Source organism: Amphibalanus amphitrite, unplaced genomic scaffold, assembly GCF_019059575.1.
Source record: "Amphibalanus amphitrite isolate SeventyFive unplaced genomic scaffold, NRLGWU_Aamphi_draft 000051F_arrow, whole genome shotgun sequence".
NCBI classification, from domain to species: Eukaryota; Metazoa; Arthropoda; class Thecostraca; order Balanomorpha; family Balanidae; genus Amphibalanus; species Amphibalanus amphitrite.
Window position 1 is genome coordinate 749615 of NW_024881547.1, and position 25928 is coordinate 775542.

The 25928-nt window shown below is 45.8% G+C and overlaps 4 protein-coding genes across 4 annotated transcripts in view; 2 read left to right on the forward strand and 2 right to left on the reverse strand.

Moving 5' to 3' along the window:
• Nucleotides 1-5282: 5282 nt before the first annotated feature.
• Nucleotides 5283-7836, reverse strand: LOC122377815 (venom carboxylesterase-6-like). The gene is made up of 2 exons (XM_043358260.1): nucleotides 7573-7836; nucleotides 5283-7270 (listed from the first exon to the last, which is right to left on the reverse strand). Exon 2 carries the CDS (start codon nucleotides 7158-7160, stop codon nucleotides 5373-5375), a length of 1788 nt encoding a protein of 595 aa, XP_043214195.1. The 5' UTR covers nucleotides 7161-7270; nucleotides 7573-7836; the 3' UTR covers nucleotides 5283-5372.
• Nucleotides 7837-8627: 791 nt separating this feature from the next.
• On the forward strand, nucleotides 8628-10772 carry LOC122377816 (juvenile hormone esterase-like). Its single transcript, XM_043358261.1, has one exon. It carries the CDS (start codon nucleotides 8706-8708, stop codon nucleotides 10494-10496), a length of 1791 nt encoding a protein of 596 aa, XP_043214196.1. The 5' UTR covers nucleotides 8628-8705; the 3' UTR covers nucleotides 10497-10772.
• Nucleotides 10773-11177: 405 nt separating this feature from the next.
• On the reverse strand, nucleotides 11178-13542 carry LOC122377817 (cuticle collagen 34-like). The gene is made up of 3 exons (XM_043358262.1): nucleotides 13418-13542; nucleotides 12926-13006; nucleotides 11178-11850 (listed from the first exon to the last, which is right to left on the reverse strand). The coding sequence occupies exons 2-3, from the start codon at nucleotides 12999-13001 to the stop codon at nucleotides 11501-11503; spliced, it is 426 nt and encodes a 141-aa protein (XP_043214197.1). The 5' UTR covers nucleotides 13002-13006; nucleotides 13418-13542; the 3' UTR covers nucleotides 11178-11500.
• Nucleotides 13543-24488: 10946 nt separating this feature from the next.
• The window catches only part of LOC122377804 (neurogenic locus notch homolog protein 2-like), a 63927-nt gene continuing 62487 nt past the window's right edge, over nucleotides 24489-25928 (forward strand). Inside the window, exon 1 of the mRNA XM_043358233.1 lies at nucleotides 24489-24646. Coding sequence (XP_043214168.1) covers nucleotides 24636-24646 — 11 coding nt within the window. The 5' untranslated portion in view covers nucleotides 24489-24635. The remainder of the gene's footprint in view (nucleotides 24647-25928) is intronic.

Here is a 25928-nt window from a genome sequence, read left to right on the forward strand (position 1 = left end):
ATACATCAATTCTACACATGTTGTGAAAATTTCAGACCAAGGTCATTCAAGGTCAGGTCACCAGGTCACTTGAAGTGACCTCACCTCATAAAAACTTTCAATGTCTGTCATAGCTACACCGAGTGACCGATCGCTTTGAAACTTTCAGCGATTGCTAAGAGCAATAGCATGTACAAAATGTATATCTCAGAATTTTGATATCGATGACCTAAGGTCAGGTCAATTTTGCGACCTCCCCATTATAAGTCAATGGGAGAAAATTGAAACGCGCCTCTTTTGGATAAAAGACATTATAAACACTCCCAAACACCGAATTACAAGTTTTTTAGACACACTGAACTTAAAAATGGTGTCCGTGACCCTTGTTTATGCCCTGAGGTCATCTTAGGTCACGAATGGTATCTAACAGTTTTTCGCAAATAACTTTTGATAGAGGCATGCTAGAGCAATGAAAACGCCTTAGATGTGTTCAGCTCGACGATACGGATCGACTGATATGCAACATGACCCTTTCCGGTCAGGTCATGACCTTGACCTGAGGTCAAATTTTCAAGTTGACCTTTCAAGGTCAAGTTATAGTTCATTCGATGCGTCTTGACGAGAGGAACACGATGCCGGTAAAAGTAAGCTCGTACAAGGCTTGGGTCAAAAGTTATTGCAGAAAAACTGTTTTCAAAAAAATCGGCTATTTTTGCAGTTTTTGCCCCCTGCAGGCAAAACCGTTGACGTTAGGTCAAATCTGAGAGAATTACTCAGAAAGGGCGTTAATAGGGCTATCGAATGCGCTTTTCCGCGGCGCTGTAGCTCTATTGGTTCCCGAGTTATGCGTTGGCTTCTGGGAAATTTTCGACATTCGACCTGGAAATCGGCGAAATTTTGCCTTTAATGACCTCTGGTGACCTGACCTTTGACCTGACCAAAAATTGACCGAAGTGATTTCGTCATTATTTTTTACGCTCTTTCGAACGCCGCCTTCCGCGTATCGCTACGTGGCCCAGGAGCCGAGTTACAAGAGGGGGTGTTCAAACACCCCCCCCAGCAGGGCGTGGAAATCCAGGACCCCCAGCAGGGCGCGGGTTAATGCATTTAGGCCAGGTCAGGTCAGATCAGGCCAATCAGTAGACGTCCTGCCAGGTATTCACAGTACGTGTCAGCCGTTACTGACAGGCTGACAGCTTCGTAACATGTTACGAAGACACCAAAACAACTTCGTAAATGTTCAAATGGTTGCTTAAAGGGACTATCCCACCTTCTAAAATATTGTTAAAACCAGTTAAATTGTGCCCGACTTTATAGATTGGATGACCAGGAACACGGTTTTGGCATTTATTTTTCATTTAACATCTTAGGCTTCCCATATTCCAAACACAAACTTTCAAATATGTGACGTCACAGCCCAAAATTACCTCCTTCCCCAGGCCACATTACTGTCATAAAGCTGATTCTTTTTACTCTGTAGGCACCACAACAAAGTTCAGGCCAAGTTTTAAGCGATTTTTCAACGAACAAACCCATTTAAATCAGAATGACTAAACGAGGTGACGTCACACTAACGGTCGCTCCATGTTGAAGATAGGGCCTTGTACAAGGCCCATTTTCAAATGAAGGGAACGAATTTCTTCAACACCAAGAGGCCGCGGGGGTTGCAACCTAGATAGATAGTGGTTTCTGAACCTCGCCGCAAACTTGGCTATCTCAACTCAAACCCCATGTTAAAGGTGGGATAGTCCCTTTAATTCGAAATCAGCTCCAAAAAGTAGCCTAGAAACATGTAAAACTCGAAGAAGTGAACCTAGGTCATCAAAGGTCAATGATCTGACCTGACCTTCAGGTGACCTTGACACCCACCATAATGCATAGGACCAACATCATATCACATGTTTGAACGTTTGAAACCGCAAAAATACTGCAAACGCGCGGCTAATACGAGCCGACATACGCCGAATCGCGATTCCGGCCAAATATGGTCTCGAAAAATAGGCCACAGGTCAAGGTTCATTTGGGACAGGGTCATGAAATTTTGAGGGTAGGTGTACAATTGATTGACTCGACAGTACTGAAAGTTTCATCGCGATCAACCGCTTTTTACGCGAGTTATTCGCGAAAAACCATGGGGGTGGCGGTTCGTTTGATCCTTCCCCCCCTATACGGGCGAGGGTTAAGTCAGTTAAATTTCTTTTGCAGTTTTCAATTTAATTTACGAATAATGTTCCGGCAGCTATGGTCGAAATGAGCAGAATGCTGCTCAATGTACCAAGCGCCACTTCGTTCTCCGGCCCGCAGAGAGCGGGGATGTAAGTCAGGCACGGCCTTGGCCGTTTCCTCTGGGGCCGCGCCGTCTGCCGAGGGAGGGGAGACCTTGCCCAGTCTGAGGGAGGGGGACGACGGCGCCGCCGGGACGCCCCGTCGCTCCGAGACCGGCGCTCACTGTATAAACAAGCAAAAAACGCTGGCCGTGCAAAGCTTGGCTGTGCTTTGACAGAGGAGGCATCTAGCGGAATATTTCGTAACTACGCAAGCTTCTAACAAAGATGTCGCTTGAAGCGCAGTTGAGATTGTAGGTTTTGATCCAACTGAAAATTGACATCTCAAGGACGACGAAATGATGTAAATTTATATGAAATGGTTTTGTATGATGCGTACTTTGATTAATGCCATTAATTTCCACTGCCTTTTTGTGTGAAACGATTTTGTACCTTGCGATTTTGTATGACACGATTTTGTATGCTGCGCTTTTGTATGTTTTGACTGTCCCCTACCCGGCCTGTTTTGTAGGTTTTGCGTGTTGTATGTTACGATTTTGTATGTTTTGATGATTGTATGATAAGATTTTGTATGCTTTGATATGGAGCCGCTAGATCTGCATTAGAGACGCAGTGTCGCATCGGCTCGGGTACCTACTGTTAACGCCAGACCCCTTGAGACCCTAATTTTTCGCGATTACTTTTAAATGCGTGAAGGAATTTCAACCAAGCTCAGGACATGGCCGTTTCAAGACAGGCCGAAACTTTTACAATTTAGATATTTTATCGCCATTTCAATATTTCAGGCACTTGTCATTGACTCGTAATGTTAAATTTCGAGCAAGATTTTCATCCGGTGTCTAGAGGCTATCACCAGTCAGTCTGTGATACGTTATGACGTCACAGCTAAGCCCCGCCTCTGTGGTCTTGGCCTGCGGCGGTTTCGGGCCGGCGCGCGGTCACTCTCGCTGTGGCGGGGAGCGGGGACGGGCGACGGTCGAGCGGTGCCGAAAGCCGGCGGAGTTGTGCGTAGCGTCTTGGCTGACAGTGCCCAGAGAGCGACATGATGACTAAGGAGTCATAAATGCTCAATGCGCATTGCTTCTACAATGCTGATATGTTCGCTGATATTTTTTTTTATAAGCTGCATATGACGGGCAGATGGCATATAACTGACATAAGGTTAGGAAATATTCACCTGTATTTAAAGCCCATGGCGTTGCAGATAATGCGATAATGGGATGTCGGATATGTCACCAAGTAGCTGCCGATTTGTACATCGCTATGCAACCATCGAACAACGCAATAATAAGTTAATTGCCTGAGCTTCACATCATACGGCTCGCTCGTATTTCAAACAGATACCCTATCATCGAAAATCGTATTTGTTAGGACTTAGGAATCGTTAACGTTTGTTCGAAGCACGACTGAGTAGTAGGTTGAGGAGTGATGGTCCTCTTGGTCCTATATACAAGAGTCAACAAGAGCCTAACATTTACTTGACCGTCTGCTGCAATTGACTCATAGCACGTGAAGCGTCAGCGAAATTCATAGTCCTTCACAGATGGCAGGGGTGTCGTTTGTACAGAGGTCGCTGATGGGCACGGGTCAATGCCGCAGTCGTGGGCGGAGCCTAATGTCATATGACGTAGAAAGCCTCTATCCAGGATGGAAAAACAGTTAACATTACGAGTCAATGACAAGTGCCTGAAATATTGAAATGGCGATAAAATATCTAAATTGTAAAAGTTTCGGCCTGTCTTGAAACGGCCATGTCCTGAGCTTGGTTGAAATTCCTTCACGCATTTAAAAGTAATCGCGAAAAATTAGGGTCTCAAGGGGTCTGGCGTTAACAGTAGGTAACCGATTTCAAAGGTTCAGGCAGCTGGTGACAAGTGACCTCCGAGGTCAGCTCGACTTCAAGGTCAGGCCTCAAGGTCTGGGTCGTGTTTTTGTTTGTGTACATATGTGTGTGCGAGAATAACCTCACCAGTCACCACTAAATATGGGAATAAATTTGCTCAAGCATCACCTCAACTACGTTCTTGGTAGGTATAATCACGTCCAGGGACGCGGAAACTACTTTCAGACGGGGGGGGGGCACCATATTATCAAGTATAATATCATCAGCCTTGGGTACCCCCAAATCTAGTTTTCTGAACGGTTTTAGGCCGCTTATTTTTATCCCCTGGCTTTTTCAACAAAAAAGAAAACATTTGCGAAGAAGTGCGATATTCCGTCTCAAAGTTGTGGGGGCACCGCCCCCACGGGCCCAGAGTTGGGGATGGGGGGGGGGGGGGGTGCAAGCTGCCCCACTGCCCCCCCCCCCCCAGTTCCCTTTGATCATGTCCGTCATGCTTTGTCGCACCGAATGATACCTCTCCCCCCCCCCCTCCTCAGCTGGTGAGGGTTGAATCACGTGACCGTCCTGACTTACGGTGACCCACCCTCACAAAAAACGAAATTAGCAATTTCTAAGGACTCGGTAGGTTATTACTTTCCGGCCTTGTTAATGCCTGAAAGTTTAATCTTTCCTGACACATTGGTTGTGACATTTTTTTTTTGCTGACGGTGCAAAAGGTAAGTTATGACGTCATTCATGGGTCAGTGACCTGATCTGACTTTTAACTTTGGTTGGTGTCAAAAGACCGGGCTTTGCTCAAATGTTAGGTATGCTAATTCTTCTGTTTCAACTTCTGTCGCTGATACGTTCAAACTCCAAGCTGCAAGGCTACAGAACTCCCTCCAAGCAGTGCCGGAAACAAACGTAAAAATGTCGGATTTGTGACTTTGTGTCGATCGTCGACGCCATACATGGTCCAACGAAAAAAAAAATTATCGTGGCTCAATCATAAATGTGTTTATGATCGTAAGGGAAGGGAAGTAACAGCACAACCTTACGACAAAATATATGTCCAAGTGCGATGCAGGTGAACGTATCGCCCGATGTTTGTTTGGTCATTTTATCCGTAGCAATTCGTTCAGTAGACTTCATCATTAAATAAAAAATATTTCATCTTTAAAATGACCAAGTTTTCAAATCATTTCTATTTCATGGGACATAAAACAAAAAGAACGCAACCAACTCACCAGAGTCGCTTGATTTTGAATGATTTTACATGTCTCGAGCTAACTGAACTTTGTGATGAGTGTTCCGTAGAAGGCCCGGTTAAGATCGTCCGGAATATTGTTATCACCACCCGCCAGTCGTCCTTGAGGACAGGGCGGTTTTACGGGGTGTCTCCAGGGCTCGTTCACAGCGATCGTCTGCCAGAACTCAACGCGGTCCTCAAACAGCCGTTCTCCAATGGTGAGATTCGAGTCGAGCTTCATATGCCGCTGGCTCTGCTCCGTGAAGATGGGCCAGTCCGGAGCGGCTGACGACTCGGAACTGGGCTTCCCGGTCCTGGCGAAGCTGGTCCACAGGCTGACCATGCTGCGGGTCATGTTGTAGTTCGGTGTTCCCGGCTTCGTCAGAGGTAGCTCCGCCTGGCTGAAGACATACAACAGCTCGTCGCCGTGCCCGGGGTCTGTGTTGAACTCATTCAGTCGAGTGATATTTTCCCAGAACAGGCGATCCGGTCCTTTGTACTCGAACACGTACCGGTAAACCGGTGATCTCCGGGACGCCAGATTACCCTCTGCAGACATTGGAGCGTTGAAGTAGCGATCGCTGATGATCTGGGCAATCGGCAAACGACTTACAGTATTATGGCCTTCCGAGCCCAAATAAAACTTCTTCACTTTGTGCACTTCTGTCATAGGATCTGCCCCACAATCCAGAGGATTGAAATCCAAAGAGGATAGAATGTCAGACACTAGACCCCATGCTATGACGTTACCAGCGGCGAATCCTGCTGACAGCTGTTTGTCGTCTGCGACGATTGGCACAAAGAACCAGCCTTCCTCTTTGGTGACACCCTGCATCCACGGTACATGGTGGAACTGTCCTTTCTCGAGAAGTGCTCGTGGGTCTTCTGGCAACAGTGGTTGGTCGGTATCTCTATCAACACGCGGCTGGTACAGATGCTTGTCTGGTGTTGCCGTCGCCAGCAGCGACTGGGTAGGCAACTTCTTGAGGCAGGCAATCATGGCTTCGGTGTTTGTGCTGTAGCAGCCTAATTTGTGAGCGAGCTCATCTGTAAACCCAACTTTCCTTCCACTGGCGGCGAAGTTGGCGAGCGCCGAGCCTGACTGGGTGATGGCGTGGTGGAACAGACCTTTAGTCAGAGGACTGAGCACTAGAAGTGAAACGCTGGCCGCTCCTGCCGACTGTCCAAAGATTGTCACCGCCTTCGGGTCTCCGCCGAAGCTGGCGATGTTGTCCTGCACCCACTGCAGCAGCAGCACCTGGTCGCGCAGGCCATAGTTGCCCGGTGCGGCGGCGTCGTAGGTCGTCAGGAAGCCGAACACCCCGATCCGGTAGTTGAACGTCACCAGCACGATGTCCTCGTCCATCAGGTACTTGGGGCCGTAGTAGCGGTCGTTGCCACTGCCGCGAATGAAGGCTCCTCCGTGAACGAACACCATGACGGGCAGACGGCCGACGCCGCTCCCCCACGTCCTCACTTTCCTCGAGTAAACGTTCACGAACAGACAGTCCTCATCGCCGACCAATGTTACGTTACCGGTCATGTCGATCTGAGGACAGACACTGCCGTGGTCTTTGACGTCCAACACTCCCCGCCAACCTGGGTGGCGCTGCGGTGGTTGGAAGCGCAGCTCCCCAACCGGAGGCCGCGCGTACGGGATGCCCTTGTAGGCGACATACTCCTTTCCGGATGCGCTCTTGGACGTGTATCCTCGAATGTGGCCTTCCTGGGTACGCACTATCCGAGGACGTCCCAGAGGTGTGTAGCGAAAACCGCTGCATCCCATCACCAACAGCAATGTCGCGTATAACTGTGCCTTTAGCATGATGAGATGAGAAGATTAAGTAGACCTTCCTTTAGTTTTTCGCGTCCCTCCACGCCCTCTTCGGTGTTGTTTTGTGCTGCAGTCGGTCGGTGGATTGGCCGTTTATTGATCTGCGTTCATAAGATAAACATCAAACACAGATGTGCTAACATAAAGCAGCACTCAGCGTCACGTCGTTTCGATTCCAAATGATTTAGTCTGCTGGACTGGCGTTTATAGATACGATTTTCATAAATGATCAGTCTGGACACAGAGTTGTTTATCTATGTCATACACTCCTCAATAACTAACATAGGCTACCTGGGTTATACAGTTGTCTCATAATGCACCTGACGGGTAGCTTCTGTTCATCGTACGATTTAGGCGGACTCTTCATGTGCATTTATCACTCAATTCTTAGCATTGTCCTTACCTCACATGATGAGGATCCTGGAATTTGGTACGAGTTAATGTTCAATATTCTTTTACGTTTCTGCTTTTTCTGACTGTTTGCCCTTTACTATTTTTTGTTTCTAACATAAAGAACAGAGCCTAAAACTGACCGCCGATCTGAATTGGTAAGTTTCTGCTAACTTATGCTGGGATAGCGACGCATTGAAATTTGAGGCGAGAACACAACCAATTTGTTTTATCACAGCCACCCAAATTTAAGCTTATTGTGCCATGAATAGTGAAACAAAACTGAACCGACTCAAGGCCCTATATAGAAGGTATGCTCACTAGGCCAAAGCAGCGATTTCCGTGACGTCACAGGTACGAAGCGTCCGACGGCTGTAATGCAATTCTATGGAAAATGACCCAACTTTAGGGCTCTCCCACATAGCTGCCAGACTGGACACTAAGGTAAAAATCATATCATATTAAAGCTCAAATCAAGACAAACAAGAAACCTATCTGACGTTTTTACGTATTACCAACGGCTTAGACACTATTCAAGTATATTCAGAGCTCTGCATTAACTCACTTTTTTTCTGCCGTCAATGCCACTACAAATGCCTATAGTCGGCGCACGTGCGCTTGTCGAGCGGGGACCACCAGTCGGGCGATTCGGAGCTGCCGCCCAATCAGAACGCCGCAATGCCGTGACGTCATTGGTCGCACACGACACGTTACGGAGATAGGGATGAGACAGCCCTGGAACCGACTGAATCAAAGCATATGGAAAGGAACAGTCTTCTTTCTGTTGTGGCACCTCGTGCAGTTATTATTAGAGCAGTCCCCAAGATGTTGATAAGTCATTCTCAGCGCACGTCAACTTTGTACGACTATCTGGCCTGAACAGATGTAACCTTTGAGATATGCACTAACCAGACGGCAATCTGTGAGAGCTCATTTCTGATGCATTGCAGCTGCCAGTGTTTATGTAGGTATGCAGCAGTAGTTTCCGACAGAATACCTTCGTCAACTAGCAACAGACTCGGGCAGATGTTATGATTCCAACTGGTTTCAGCTGCATTGCAGTTTATCGGGACGCTGCAGCGAGCGAGAGGCAGCGCACGGGGGCAGTCAGGTCGGTGCTGTCTGGCTGAACGGAACGTTGTAACCATGCTGCGGCTGCTGCTGTGGACAACGCTGTTAGCGGCGGGTGTTACCAGCTACTACACTGGTCTTCCGACCAGGACGCGTCTGGTTCGCACCAAGGAAGGTCCTGTCCGCGGTTACCTCGAAAGAAGCGCATCTGGAAAAGCGTTCTTCGCCTTCAGGGGTATCCCGTACGCGCGGCCACCGGTAGGTGAGCTTCGCTTCCAACCACCGCAGCGCCACCTGGGCTGGAAGAGGCCGCTGGATGCCAAAGAACACGGCAGTGTCTGTCCGCAGATCGACACGTTTAGCGAGACGCCGCTGATTGGCAACGAGGACTGTCTCTTCGTGAACGTCTATACTCGGCAGGTGCGCACCCGCATGCAAAGCGTCAGCAGTCAGCCCGTTATGATATTCGTTCACGGCGGTATGTATATTCGCGGCAGCGGCAACGACCGCTACTACGGCCCCAAGTACCTGATGGACGAGGACATCGTGCTGGTGACGTTCAACTACCGGCTCGGAGTGTTCGGCTTCCTGACGACCTACGACGCGGCGGCTCCTGGAAACTACGGACTGCGCGACCAGGTGCTGCTGCTGCAGTGGGTGCAGGACAACATCGCCAGCTTCGGCGGAGACCCGAAAGCGGTGACAATCTTTGGTGAATCGGCGGGCGGAGTGAGTGTTTCACTTCTGGTACTGAGTCCTCTTACTAAAGGTCTGTTCCACCACGCCATCAGCCAGTCGGGATCGGCGCTGGCCAACTTTGGTGCCAGCGGAAGAAAAATGGGCTTCACGGATGAGCTGGCTGAGAAGCTGGGCTGTCCGGTCGCGAACATCACTGAGATGGTCGGTTGTCTGACCCAGGTGCCATCATCTCAGTTTTTAGCAAGTGCAAGTCCCTTTGAACATCTGTATCAGCCTCGTGTAGATGTAGAGGTGGAGCACCCTTTTCTCCCGGAAGATCCACGACTTCTGCTCGAGAGGGGAGAATTTAATCTCGTGCCGTGGATGCAAGGAGTCACAGAAGAAGAGGGCTGGCCATTTGTGCCGATATTTGCCGTTGTTGAGTCAATTTTTCTGGGTGTCATGGAGGGCGACACGTTCTCTTGGGGCTTGATGTCTGATCTTACAACCAGAACGGCATCCAGTATTCTTGAATGTGATGCTGACCCAACTGCAGAGGCAACCAAAGTAAGAGATTTCTACACTGATCTGGTCATTGCTGATCTAAACCCCTTCCTTCTGGTTGCTCGAGTAATAAGTGATCGTTTCTTCAACGCAGCTCTGTGGGCTGAGAGCAGTCTAGCGTCTCGGCACACGGCAGTCTACCAGTACATGTTTGAGTACAAGGGACCGGGCCGACTATTCTTCAGCAATATCAGCACTCTGGAGGTCTCGAACACAGACGCTGGACACGGCGACGAGCTGATGTACCTCTTCAGTCAGACGGAGCTTCCTCTGGAGAAGCCGGGCACACCGAACCACAACATGATCCGCAACATGGTCAGCCTGTGGACCAGCTTCGCCAGGACCGGGAAGCCCACTTCCGAGTCGCCAGCCGCTCCGGACTGGCCCATCTTCACGGAGCAGAGCCAGCGGCACATGAGGCTAGACTCGAATCTCACCATCGGCAAAAAGTTGTTCGAGGATCGGGTCAAGTTCTGGCAGACGATCGCTGTGAACGAGCCCTGGAGGCGTCCGACGGGTGCAGACTGCGAGCGACTGGATATCCGCTTTTCATTTGCTCCTCTCGGAGAGCCAATTGACGACACTCTAGCGTTCTATAACGCCATGCACCAGATGTTTAAGTAGCGAATATGCGATGAACTTAACATGCCGATTGCAATGCCTGTGTCCTTTTGTTTGTCGTGCAGTTTGAGTAAAACCACCGACAAGAGCTATTCGGCTATCAATATGATACAAAATCAATTGTTGTCATGTCCAGTTTCTGCCATACGTGGGTATTTGATTTTATGAGCTAGCATGTCCATAATGCTCAGTACTCCCGACTTTGAACACGTGTATTGGGCCCAGTCTTCGAGGCATGTAAATAAAAACAAAACAAGCAAAAAACAAAACAATGCTGCACTCCATAGCGTTTCGGAATCATGAAACTGGAAAGTTTGTTGATTTGAGCCTGTGAGCAATTGAGCATGCAGCGGGTTCAAATTGACAAAAGCGTAGCATGATCATTGATATATGGTACCAAGATTAACCGTAACCGGTATGGGCTGAAATGAAGGAACATACGAACGAGCGCTTGCGTCTGTCAAATGTGTGTGCCTTACCTTTTTCACATGCCTACAATTGAAATCTTTTCTTTGACACTTTGCGCTGCATGGTGCATACCTGTATATAAATGGTCTAGGAATGGGAATGTTAAAGGGATATGAACTTAGCTGTTTTTTTGTTTTGCTTACGTCAATTTTAATGTCCCGCACCTCTTCCCCTCTCCCCCCCCAAAAAAAAAAATTGATGAGCTTTTTAGCCAGCACATATATTAGTAACCAACGGGTCGAAATAAAATTCACTTGCCACACTTATAACCCAAAGCCTATGCATCAGATAACATGCACGTAACCTGGTACAAGCTGAAAGTGGATTGTTCAATATTTATGACAAGAGATAGATGGTAAAGAAATAATTCAACGCAGTAACAGCTGTTAAAGTTACGGAAGTTCTGGTTTGTATTTTGATTACAAGTGACATTGTCACATTGTTGCTCAGAAATGACTTAGGAGACCCTTCAATCATCAGCATATGTAGGACGTAGGTAGCACCACTTTTCCGCTGCTCCGACATTCACTGCGTCGCCTCTACTTTCCCGGGCCGGCGGGGTTGCCCGGGTTTCCGGGGCTGCCGGGGTTGGGCGGGTTCGGAATCTGAAAGGTGGCGGCGAACGGCAGTTTAGGCGGCACGAACGACCCCGGCGCGCCAAAGTTGCCCGGCCGACCGAAGTTTCCCGGCGGTGTGTGCGGTGTGAACGTTCCCGGGAAATGGCCTGGCCTGCCGGGTCTGCCGGGAAGACCCGGTTTTCCAGGGTTCCCCGGCTTTCCTGGGATTCCGGGCCGGCCGACCTGACCCGCCTGAACGGGTCGGAAGAACTGGGGGCTGCGGGCGGTGCGGGAGCTTCTGGCGATGACTTCCTCTCCGGCGTCGGAAGTGTCTGCGGGCACATGTCACAGGTCACCGGGGCTGGGAAATTGTAGAATCAGAATCCGTGCGCTGGAACTGAGTTAAGCATTTAGAAGATGAGGGTCAAAATGCAGCTAATTTATCTATCCATTCATTCGTTCATTTATTCATTCATTTGCTCATTTACATATATAATCATTCGTTTATTCACTCATTCAGTCTCCATTCATTTTGTCATTTATTTATCGATCCATTTTTTCATTACTTCATTTACTCGTTTATTCATTCATTCATTCATTCATTCATTCGAATTTTTCGATGCATCTGTTTTACGTTGTGATGATTTATAACACATTCACATACGGTAAAGCAAAGATCATGAATTGATATGACTTGCTCTTTGTTTTATTAATATGTACAGTCCATCCAGCAGTAGAAATGCTATTTCATCTGCAAATCTAACACAGCCTGGTTTTCACTTTTCATTGTGTTGTTCAGAAGTCAGTAGATTTGAGTTTCGTTCAAACTTGCCAGTGCTGCATTGCACAGCAAGTCCCCCGGCAACCGTCATTCTCTATATATATCAGATATTTATAAACGGTGCATTGGCGGCTGGCTGGATAGTGACTGTCTGGCCAGTGGCCTCGACTTACATATCTTGTGGTCTCACTTTATAAATATTGACGCCAATTCTTACAGTTTGGACTGTGCTGCTTATTTAGGACGGTTAGAGTGGATAATTGAAGGGTGTGTTGATAGATCATGTACCATATATGCCAACGACAACATGACATCAAAATGTTTATACTTTTTGCGTACCTATTGCTGATGATAACTTCATATTACATCAGCGTTTTTTTCTTCTCGAATTCCGTTGTTGTGAAGTAATGTAATGACTATTTCATTGTTTTACTCTAATCTCAATCTCTAAACCACCAATTTATCAGTATTTTAACTGTCACGGTGAACGGTTCCGATCGAGATGGGTGTTCGTAAGCCTGGTGGATGATTTGTGGACTCCGACCGTTTACACCAAATGGCAGATGTCATAAATGAAATCTGGCTTTATAACATGACGCAGATGGACGTAAAAACCAAATACATACCTATAGGTGGCGTGGCGACAACGAAAGCCAGCATCATGAGCTGTAGCACAAAAATTACAGTCGCATTGGGCCTCATATTGCCTGTAAAAGAGGAGTTGAAAATCATATGTATCATCTCGGTTCGCTCACACATTGCATGTTTCAGTCTTGTCCAGGGTCCGTTGTCTAGTCTGGTTACCGTAACGTAGCCGAAATATGAAATCATGAAAGGACTTTCAACTTAGCCGGAATATGAAATAATGAAAGGCCTTTCGACCTTAAAAATAATTCATTCAATTTTAGCACAGGAATCACCCATGTCAAATCGTTGGCATGGAACGCCGATTTCTTTTGGCTGTTTGACCAGAAATTTAAAGCAATTTTTCCTTTTTTGAAATTTATTTCCGGTTGTTTAGTTGTTCGGATGACAAAATATGAAGTGACACAAATGCTTAGATGCGTTAGTACTTTCAGACAAACCACTATCCCTATCGCCTTTTGTCCTTTGCCCACCTCAGTGTCGTCTCGGATTTCCTCGGTGTTGTCTCTGAGGCTGCCTCACGAGCCGTTGTCTCCTCCGTCGCCGCTCGTCACCCACTCGCCGATCCAAGCTCCACTCACTACCAGCCAGTCCTGTGGCACTACCCATTTAACCACCTGGACCCAATGAGGCCACCCTCGCTATTGGAGGTGTACTACCTGAACCTGGGTGCCCCTGATCTGGAAAATACTAAGGGGACTTACCTGCTTCGCCTCCCGTAGCTCGGAAATACTGGACAAATGTTGAAACGTCGGTATTTATCGGCTGCTGCGCAGCGTTGGTTATTGAAGTAGATGCATTTTTTTAGTTCGAAGCACGGACTGGACGGAGTAGTGAGTAATCGCTTGAAAAGTTGCATTAACGAAATGAGTCTCGGATGAGGCCGTATTATGGAGTCAGTGCATTAGGTAGTCACCTATCCAGTTGCTGCCTACCGTGACATGTTTCCGCGATATTGGTAAGCCTCAGGACACCAATACTGGTGTAGCTTTGTTCATATCTGAGGCCTGTTTCACTAACAAATAAAACTTGTAATTACAAAGAAAAAGCTTGAGTTTAAAGGGACCCTCCCACCTTAACATTAGTTTTGAGTTGAGATAGCCAAGTTTGCGGCCAGGCTCAGAAACCACCATTTATCCTGGTCGCAACCCCCGCAGCTTTATGGTGTTCAAGAAATTTCTTCCCTTTACTTGCAGGGTGGGACCAGCGTGGTCCCTATCTCTTAACCATTACGGGAATCTGATGACGTCATCAGGCTTTCGAACGTCCGTTAAATGTTTGACTAAAACGTTTTGTAGCACGCGGTGGTATATGCTGCTTTGCGCGCAACAAATGCCGCACTTTCAAATAAAGTCGCTAGGAACAGCGGAGATCCCAAAAAGTAAACAAAAGTAAAAGTCTAATATCTTGAAAACCGGTGAATATTTTTCGATGAAATTTGGTAGATATTCGTTTTTGCTCTTTCTGAACCGAGCGACATCACTTTCATGCCAATTCATTAACTTTTTTGAAGGTGGGAGGGTCCCTTTAAAAGAAATAATTACCAACATTTGAGATTTGGATTTCACAAAACCTTTGAACATGAATTTTGAGTTTAAAATTTGCAAACTTTTTTACAAGAAAAAGTTTGCTAGAAAACATGGGAATCGCAAACTTTCTGTTTCACGAAGACCAGAAACTTGAAAGAAAACATCGTAATTACAAACCTGAAATTCCAGTGGTCCTGACGTTCGGAATTTTGATACTTTTTGTGCAATAATGCAAAACAGTCATATATTTAGGACAACTATGCTTTGCTGATTCGTTTCATGCTCTTTTTTTACTTAGCACACACCCTAAGAAGCAAAATAATCGGTATTAAAATATCGTCATGTTTTGTCACTCGCGCGCCATAATTGCATTTAACAGTCTTCTGCTGTCAAATGTTTTGCGTGTTATTTTCTTTCAATAATAGGATAATGTGAACTATCAATTATATCTTTTTCCAACAGCATCATTATTTATAATTTAATTTGGCAGCTTTCGACATGAATACTAGACAAAACTTGATAAAAAGAAGCAATATCTTTAACATGCTATAGTTCTTGATTAAAAACAATTTTACTGTTTACAAGTTTATTTGCAAACATTTTCTTATCGGAGGTGCCACTGGCGATGAAGCTTAGTGAAATCGGTTTTTACGTAGTTGGTAAAAATACTTATGAATTGTAAACTACAAACACTTGTAATTACAAGTTTTTAGTGAAACAGGCCTCTGACGAGGGAACGCCGAGAAAACCGGCCGCGTCAGCTGCCATTGCGTGCTGGAGAGCTGTCTGCAATCGGTGTTTATTTGTGATTAGCAGGGTATTTAGGTACTTATCTTGTATTGATTAAGTTCGTTACTTAGTGTGTTGTAGGGCTGCAGTTCTTTCCCGATGATAAGAACGTAGCTCGATGAATAAGAACAGATTGACAAGATTGGGTCACGAGGGTGGAAAATGAAACATATGGTAGATAGGTACTAGATAGATTCCAAATATTTACCCGATGGACACCTAAATGACGCAAAAGGGTTTTCCATGCACCTTAGCTTCTCTAAACAATCGTTTGATATACATATGTAGGAGCAGCAGCAGAGACATTCCTGTCTCAGTCTGGTGGGCGGACGTGCCGACTTGAGTTGCAAAGTTTCCCTACCGCATTACCGGCATGCCGGTAGTTTTTCACTACCGCAGGTTTTTTTGTGGTATCTGGCATGTCTTGCCGGTAGCATGCCGGTATTTTTGGTTTTGCACAAAAAAAATTATTAGCATATGATTCAAACTTTGGACACTAAGAGGAAAATGTGGCATCTCTTGTAGGGGTAAACTGGAATCAACAATGCAGATTTTTTAGTATGCCGGTAATTAGGTGGTGTTTTTGCTTTGGGCGTGGTAGCGTGCCGGTATCCCCAAAAAAATTTGTGGAGCGGGGCGGTGCCGGTAGCAGCCTTTGGGGGAAACTTTGCAACTCTAGTGCCGACAAAGGTCACCTCGTATCACGCTCGGCCAAAGACATGCTGCTGTTGCTCGCCTTCTCTGTTCACTGCGTGCCACTGCTATCGGGGGCCTCCGCCGCCGACCCCGCCCCCGACCGGCTGGCTTCTCATCTGGTGAGCGGCCTGGCGCAGGTCTGCCTGTCAGAGGCACGCAGCTCACTCTGTGGTCCGGTGGAGCGCCTGGAGACGCAGCTGGAGGAACTGCTGGAGAAGCTGCAACCGCCACCGCCGTCCTGTCCACCCGGCTGGAGGCAGCAAGGAAGCAGCTGTTTCTTCATCCCACCTCAGACGGCCACCTGGCTTCAGGCGCACCACTACTGCGCCCTGCTGGACGGGCGTGCGCGGCTGGGATCCGTCCACCCGGCCACCCATGGACTCGTGAGAGAGCTGGTGGCTGCCAGCGACTCGGATCCAGCTGCCAGGGCGGCGCTGGGGGTGGGTGGACGGATCGCCTCTAGACTACACGGAATGGAGACGGGGTGAGCCCACATTCCGAGGAGAGCACTGTGCTCATATTTACGGACCGAGGAATAGTCTGGAGGGCTGGAATGATACAGAGTGTGACAGAGATCGGCACTTTCTCTGTGAGATTCGACTGGACCGACTGTGATGTGTGCACTGTGCAGGGTGGGCGGTCTGTGAAGTGCCCTGTGATTGTGGGACTGTGTCATTTGTGTGTGAAAAATGGTGCTGCTGGAAAGTTTTCGCTTGCAATAAATGTATGTAAACGATTATGAATGCTCTTTACGCTGCAAAGTTTTATCACGAACGCAGCTAAAACTCACCTTTTAGCAAGTGCCAGTGATGCAGATTATTTTACCCCTCACCCGTAATGACGTTTAATGTTTATACAACCGCTAACATATAGGGGGAATGTCGATAGGATCACCCCAGCCGTTTGACCCCTGATAAAGCTAGAGCTTCGCGGGAAAAACTAGCGCATTTCCTGCAATGAGAGAAGCCGGTCGTATCTAATTTTGAAGCGTCTAGGCGTGCTCTGCTAGACACGGGAGCGGCTGGCTCGTATGTCAAGTTGATGATCCAGCGCCTCTGGCGGAAATTACTCAAAACAATGGATGTAGACTGTAGATGACGCCACCACAACTTCGCTTAACAGTGGGAAGTCCACGTCTAATGCAATAGTCACTAGCAAACTCATCATAAAAATCAGGATATAATTAATTAATTAGTATGAAAATGAGAAGCTTTGCCTACCAAACAAGTCGTCATGGGTTAATATGTTGAAAATTCTGTGATCTGCTTGCGAGTAGATAGGCTGTTAGAATAATTATCGGTAGATATCTCAGCATCTCCGCATGCCTGCATTTGGTCATTGTCAGAGTATGTCATTGTTGCTTCTTCTATCCCTGTCAGGCGTAACCTCCATAACAAATACTGTAAAAGTATCCGGACAGCAGCAAGAGTTTTTCATCTATCGAGACGCTGTCTAGCCAATTTTTATACCCACTCCTGCCACGAAGTGCGGCTTATCCCCTGGCGCATTCTCCATGGGATTTGTTTTGTCTCGTTTATTCAAGCATGGATCCGGGCTGGTCCAAGTGACGTATGCACGTAACTGGGAGGCATATATGGCGATATAATTGCCGGGTAATAATATAAATGCGATTATTTCACTTAACGAGACATCCTTGGCCGCGATCTCGTCTGCAATCAGACACGCTAAAAGCCAGCCGTGGGGTGCATCAAACAATCCCTCACGAAATCGGATAAATCACGATCCACTAGACGAAGCTGCTGTTTGTCTTCAAGGGTTCATTGATGTTAAACCGAACAGTGCAGTGGAGAAACATGTTAAAGCTGGGACATTTGTAACCCTTAGGTGAGTAAGAATTGCTTTGCTTATATCTAATAAACGACAGAAACTGCACTTCTATTAGAATGACTTTGTCAATACAATATGGTGTTGCGTCTTCTGATTTTTTTTTTTTTTTTTTTGGTAAAGACCCTGTGGGTTAACCCGCGCCCTGATGGTGTCTGCCGAGCAATGCGTCCTAATAGGGGTGGGGGCGGGGGGACATTTTGCCTCCCCCCGCCTAAAATCTCGAGAACCACACAACATAGAGACAAGCAACAAACGGTGTTGGATAGCCCCGATGGGGGCTATCCAATTTCCTTGTGACCTTGTGACCCAATTTCATTAACCTCGGTCTAACCGATGACGTCACGGGTCAGGTCAAATGTCGAATTTTCACCGTTTACAGGCATTTCAAGAAGTGTGTTGTAAATCAAGTAAAAAGGCATATTATTGAAAAGCATCGACATGGAATTGTCTGTTAAACACATATTTTGCTATTTGAGGTCACTAATACCAGGTCAGGCCACAGAGGTCAGGTCACTGTGGGTCACAACACGGAAGTGTGTGATGCATGTTGCATGGTCCATTTTACATGACAAATGCGATAATATGGGTCAGGCAACCTTTAGGGCCAGGTTATGTTCTGGTGAAGGTCAATTCAAGGTCAGTTCAAATTAGGTCAAATTTCAAACTTGATGTTTTTGCATAAAATGGGTTCGATGCGGCTCGTCACGGGGAGTCTAATATTGGCCTTTGTTTTGCCCTAGGTGGTCTAGAATTGCAAAACATTGTGTTTGATAATTTGACATCATCAAATTTAAGCAGGTTTTTTGGCTATAAATTGGCCAAAAAAGGAGGTATCGATCTAAAATTTGGTATGTGGATGGAAGAGGGTAGGGACATACAAATACCGTTTTTCAAAAGTTGTAGAACTTTTGGGATTATTTTGATATTTTATAAAAAAAAAAACTTTGTATTTTGGGGATCAAAATCACAAAATTTTGAAATTCCTAGAAAGCAGTTTTGTGGCGCCGTTTTTTTCTAAACGACCACATAAAGAACTTTGCAATTGCTTGTTAACTGTAGCATTTGTGAGCGTTTCAAGATTTAATGATTTTAGCTGATTTTTGCTCGAACATGACCTCAGTTTGACCTCAATACCTAACTCCTGACCTAAGGTGACCTATGACTTGAAATTTTGTGTGAAGGTGTCAAATTCATGTCTCGGAAGGTAGGTATTGAAAATTTGGCGGAGCTGCGCGCCACCGTTTATTCGCTATTCAAGAAGAACCAGGGGGGAGGCAAAATACCCCCCCCCCCAATTAGGACGCGAGTTGATATTAAATTCAGCCGAAAGTCATCCCAATGTTTTTTTTTGCAGTTGAGACTTCTTATTAAAAATGTTCTTAAGATTAGTTGAAATTGGAGAGGAAATACAAGGATGGAATCAGTCATCCTCATCACGAGTGTTGAAAGTTCCGCTATGCATTTATGTACCTAACTACTAAGGCGCATGGAAAACAGTTGAAGTGATTTCATCCGCTCATTACTATCGAATATATGACATATGACTTCTGGGCCATAATAAAAATGATGTTATGACGTATCGTTTGTCTGGAAGCTGACGGAAGATATTCTCCTGCATGCGCCATTCTTAATGTTAAAGGTTAAAACCGTTAAAGGGACTATCCCACCTTTAACATGGGGTTTGAGTTGAGATAGCCAAGTTTGCGGCGAGGTTCAGAAACCACTATCTATCTAGGTTGCAACCCCCGCGGCCTCTTGGTGTTGAAGAAATTCGTTCCCTTCATTTGAAAATGGGCCTTGTACAAGGCCCTATCTTCAACATGGAGCGACCGTTAGTGTGACGTCACCTCGTTTAGTCATTCTGATTTGAATGGGTTTGTTCGTTGAAAAATCGCTTAAAACTTGGTCTGAACTTTGTTGTGGTGCCTACAGAGTAAAAAGAATCAGCTTTATGACAGTAATGTGGCCTGGGGAAGGAGGTAATTTTGGGCTGTGACGTCACATATTTGAAAGTTTGTGTTTGGAATATGGGAAGCCTAAGATGTTTAATGAAAAATAAATGCCAGAACCGTGTTCCTGGTCATCCAATCTATAAAGTCGGGCACAATTTAACTGGTTTTAACAACATTTTAGAAGGTGGAATAGTCCCTTTAAAACCATTAAAAATGAACTCCTACTTTTTATTCCGTTCGTCTATTTTCCTCGTGATTGATAAATCTTGTTTTGTTGATTTGACGATCGGATCCGGGTTGGCTGCAACATTTCTTTTCCTTTGCAGCAGTCAACTGATGTCCTGGTTATTGTAATCATTCATTGATTGACCCCGATCCAAAGTGTATTTTACAAAAAGATGTTGATATATTTTTGTAACCTTGTCAGCTTACGCCAGTTTGATTGAGAGGAATCGTTTGAAAAAGGGAGTTTTTGCTGTTTCTTATCCCTGTTAATGGATTTTGTGAGAAATAAGCTCTAGCAGAGAGTTGAGACATAGCTACGACCAAGGACTGTGAACCAATATAACAATTGGATAGAACGGATATTCTTTTATTTAATCCCTTCACTACAACGCCATCAACGCCCGCCATCAATGGTAAAATACCGAGGGTGATAAAAAAGTGAGCCCACCGGTCCCAACTAAGATTGACTGTATCTCTGCAACCGTGCATCCTACAGCTTTTGAAAGCCGCTCATTAGAAAGAACAATCAAATTTCATCCAGATAGGCCGCAATTTTGTTACATATCTTGCACAACACGGCCAGCATTGTGAAAAGCACAACTCAATACCAAAGTCTCGGTGAAACATTTAGCGGTATGGGATATGGTTGAAATTTCTTCACATCTGACTGCATATTAGAGTTCACGTGCGTTTATTCATTCTTCGCACGTGAATTTTTATTATAAGAATTGAAGATTGAATGCGTGAACTATAGTTGAATGTAGTTCAACTAATATTTTGACCACTCCAATATTGGTATTTTCCCGCGCCCGTGGGGCTATCGGCGAACCCTACCACCCGTAGGGGGGGGGGGGGGGGGGCGTTTCGGCCCCCTCTAATATCTCGGAAAGTCACTGGCCGATTTTCAAAATTCAAACGGTGTTGGATAGCCCTATCACGGAACTACCTTGTGACCCAATTTCATTGACCTCGGTCCAACCGATGACCTCGCAGGTCAGGCCAAAGGTCGAATTTTCACCGTTCACAGGCATTTCAAGAAATGTGTTGTAAAATCGAGTAAAAGGCATGTTATTGAAAATCACCGATGGGGTAATGGTCCGTAAAACACATATTTTGCTATTTGAGGTCATTGATACCAGGTCAGGCAGGTCACATAGCTATGGTCACTGAGGGTGACCTCAGTGACCTATTGTGACCTAAAAAATAAATCATCTCTTTATTTTTTTGGGGTCAAAATCCCAAAATTTTGAAAATCTGAGATAACAGTTTTGTAGCGCCGTCTTTCCTCTACGCGACCACATTAACTTGAAGTTGCTTGTCAACTGTAGCTTTTGTGAGCGTTTCAAGATTTCATGTTTTTTGCTCGTTTTTGCTTGAACATTACCTAAGTTTGACCTCAATAACTTCTGACCTAAGGTGACCTAAGAGTTGAAATTTTGTGTGAAGGTGTCAAATTGATTCCCGGGAAGGTACTGAAAATTTAGCGGCGCTGCGTCAGGAAAACCGCAGGGGGGAGCATATTCCCCCCTCAACGGGGTGAGGGTTAATAAACATGGCTGACACTACAAGGGGAATATTTCGCAAGACCGGAAGCGGCTGTCCCGCGTTTACCACCGTCGGCGACGCGTCGCCGTGTTTCACCCGATCTCGCAATGCATTTTGTTCTGATCGTTCTCGGTGTAATATGTATTCATTCAGAGCCACACTACTATGCGTTTCAGACCCTGTGGAACAGTCCTTTTCGGCTATTTCCCGTTGTATATACGTTTGATTTTAACCAAACTTTGGCATTGGTAGTTTGAGTTCCCTACCTAATTTTCATCAATATGGTCTATTAACAAAAAATGAAAAATAAAGGCACTTGTCATTGACTGGTAATGTTAAGGTCGTCACAGCCCTGCTTAGAGGCTGTCACAGGCTGGGCGCTGTCTCCCCTCTGATTGGTCGTGACGCACTAGCACACTGCGGCTTGGCTCCGCCCACTTGCGGTCCAGCCTCGGGTCATGTCGGCGGCAGTCGCAGTCTGGCCGGCCGGCGTGCGGGCCGCGCGGGCAGCACAGAGAAGTCGGAGCACTTGCTTGCATGTCATGGACTTTTAATAAGTTGTTCTACGACAAATAAGGACGGAGGAAGAAAGAGAAAGGAAGAGGAGACAAAGTGACCATGAGACGAACGCCCGGTAAACGTTGGGTAGTGGACAACAAACAATATGCTAGACGTTAGACGCATAAACGCTAGAGCAGAGACAGGAGACAAAGACGGTAGACGAAAGACAGACTTAAAGATGGTAGACCAGAGACAAGTGACGAAGATAGAGATTGGGCTATAGACGAGAGACAATAGACTATAAACCTATAGACGAGAGACTGACAAGGGGGAGTGAAGGAAGGGAGATCATTAACTCTCGATATTGCATATCTACATTTTCAGATTGAGTCATTCTATATCGTTCCCTGTTTTATTGTTTTTCGGGCCTAAGATCTATCAACAATATTGTTAAAGGTAGTGTGCCACCTTTGAAAGATTTCCCATTTTATTTTTCCTAGGATAAGAAGCTTCTGTTTTTACCTAATATCGCAAAAAAAATCAAAAATGGGCCTGGAATAGTGCCTTTTTCGCCTAAAAGCTTATCGGTTTTTCGATATGTATAACAACTGTAGTGGGCTGACCTGCAAACAGACGTCGGCAACAATCGCGAATGCGGCGCACATGTGACAATAAGCAAAGGTCATTATAGAATTACGACGTACGGGAATGAGTTATCAGCTGTCTAATCGTAGACAACACAATGTCGAGCCTTAAACTGTAAGCCTGTATTGGTATTGTTTCTTTTATTTGGCTGTCGAACATTATTTATGGTTTGAAATATGATTTTATGTAAAATAATTGATATGAAAAAGCCGTCTCTTAAGTTATGACCCCATTTCACCACACGCAAGTGGCAGAAATGACAATGATCAGCTGACGCATTTTTCTTGGCCGAAGTCAGAGCGCGCGGCCCGACGCACCACCACCGACCGCACCACAAAGTATGGGCAGAAGCCGCGCCCAAAGCCAGGGCCCCGGTAACGCGAGGTAGCCGAGTCGGGGCAGCGTGCGCTGACCCAAGCCGGGGCCGCAGCTTTGGGCGCGGTCTACCGCATCCCCGCGGGCAGCCCCGGGCTATCACACGACACCGGGAGGACGCGCGGTCCCGGCTTCAGCTTGGGTCAGCGCACGCTGCCCCGACTCGGCTACCTCACGTTACCGGGGCCCTGGCTTTGGGCGCGGTCTACCGCACCACCTAACAGGCGTGTTCGAAACCTCAGGAGATGATGATGAACGGGTTTATCGAAACTTGATTGGATGAGCATATCGGTAATAGCGATTTCAGTGTGTGCATTTATTGTTCATAATGGTGCCTGAAATGTGGTTGGGGTACGACCGACAACCCGTCGGGGCGGATTTCGCACTGGGGTACTCAAAATTTGAAGAATTTAAGACGTTTCCATGAGTTTTGAATGTATGGATAAGTTCTAAAATCCGGTTCTCCTTAGGTGGGCCATTAACTCCATACGGTCCAGGAAAGCTGGCACACTACCTTTAAAGTATTGTGGAACTATCATGGAAAGATTTACCTATTATTTTCACCAAAAAATAATAAAAATTTATTCTTTTAAATTAAAAAAGCGAAATACTTTCCAATACATATGTGGATATCCTCAATTAAATAAGGCCGTTGAATGCAAAGACAGTCCGATAAATTCTGTCCTGTTACTCCTTATAAATGCACAATAGCCTACGGAAGGCGGCTGCGGAGAGGCTCGCTATAAATTACTGAAAATAAAATTATTTAAAGTCTGTAGGGAATAACATTATGTAGCTAGAAGGAGTGCTTATCGTTTTATACATACACCGATTTGCATTGCATTCTTCATCCTTATTCTCTCCGCGCGAGATACGACATATATTCACGCAAGGATACCTGCGTTAGCGTGTGTCTCGTTCCAGTCCGTCAGAGCTTCGCACCGCTCTGACCCCGAGCGGCGAATGACCGGTCCCGGTGTCGCGGCGCAGTGGGCGGAGCTTAGCTGCGGCGCAACAGCTGACGCTGCTACGCCGTGCTAGCCTCTACCACGGCGCAGAGTTTTCCGATCAATTTTTACCATTACAAGTCAATGACAAGTGCCTTTCATTTTGACATTTTGTTAAAAGACCATATTAGTAAAAATTAGGTAGGCCCTTGAAACTCATTGTGTCAAAGTTTGGTTGCAATTAAGCGCATAGGTAACGAGAAAAAGCCAAAAAGGACTGTTCCAGAGGGTCTGAAATGTGTAGTAGGTTGCCTTCTAAACGTTACGGACCAGCCAGTACAGTTTGTAGGACATTGGTGGGGGACCGCATTAAAAGAAGTACTCAAGACCTTCAAAAATGAGATTTACTGTCGGCAGATCTGGCGCACTTGTTACCTTTTAATTTCCCGCTTTTCACCAATTATGCGTACAAGGCTAACACAACGTATTCTAGGGCCTTGATCACAACACATTTACTGTTGGGTTAGGTTGTTGCTTTAAAATAATATATTCTTTTGATAAATTGTCAGTACATGTCTGCCTGGTTACTTTCACGCCTTTTCCTTGGAAGATCAACCGTGCTAAGACTGAAATATCAAGATGACTGAAAGGTAAGCATTACCTACCTATGTAGGCAAGGCAATGATATGTCAGCTAGAGAGGTATCTACCTCAGTGGCGGCGGATTCGGGGGGCAGGGGGGCAGTTGCCCCCCGTCACGTCTGGCAAAATTTAACATTAGGCCTATGGGCGTTGCATGGAAAGAATGGACTTGAAAACCAGCTTTGCCCCCCCCCCCACCCCAACTCCGAGGCCAATCCGCAGCCACTGATCTACCTACCTATTTACTTAAATCTTAGCAGGATTTTAAACATTTTTTTGAGCTTCTAAGCAAACTAATTTGACATACTGTTTTTTTAGTCTGATTACCTTATAGTCATTTATTTTGCCAATGGGTGTATTAGGATTGGGTGTTATTAGGAACAAGAGGGTTGGTGACAGGTTCGTTCTTGTTGCTGTTGCTTGCAGGATTTTGGAGTGCTTGTTCTAAATTTGATAATTTCTTTGTTAATTTTTTTTTTTTTAAACTAACGACCTAACCTAATGTACAGGGACAGGGTTTCGTATACAGTTGGTTGGATAGCCGCCCCACCAATATTGGTATTTGCTACACCAACATTTATTTTTGCTCCACCAACTTTCATCACCCCCCACCCCAGTCATTGGTTTTACTGTTCCTTTTAACTGTCTAACCCACTCCTGTTCAGCCACCTAATTTGATCATAAATATAATTGTCAGATTGCATGATTTTTACGACTTGTCAAATTGTTGAGGTCGAAAATGACGGATCTAAAAATGCATCAAAATAGGTGAACTAGGCATAAAAAACGCGCGATGCCTTGTAGTATTCAGCATTGGTGGTGCATTTTCAAGTTTGGGCACTGCTAATCTGTTATTTGCATACAAATGTCAGAATGCATGATTTTTGTTTACACAGTGCGCATTTTTAGGTCGAAAATGACGCATCAAAAATGCATCAAAATAGTTGAATGAGGCATCAACAAACGCGCAATTCATTGTAGTTATCTGCACTGGTGGTGCATTTTCAAGTTTGAGTACTGTTAGTATGTTATTGGCATATAAATGTTAGATTGCATGCTTTTTACGACTTGTCAAATTGTTGAGATCGAAAATGACGCATCTAAAAATGCATCAAAATAGTTGAATGACGCATCAACAAACGCGCAGTTCATTGAAGTCATCGTACTGGTGGTGCATTTTCAAGTTTGGACACTGCTAATCTGTTATATGCATACAAATGTCAGATTGCATGATTTTTTTTTTTACAAAATGCGCATTTTTGAGGTCGAAAATGACGCATCTAAAAATGCA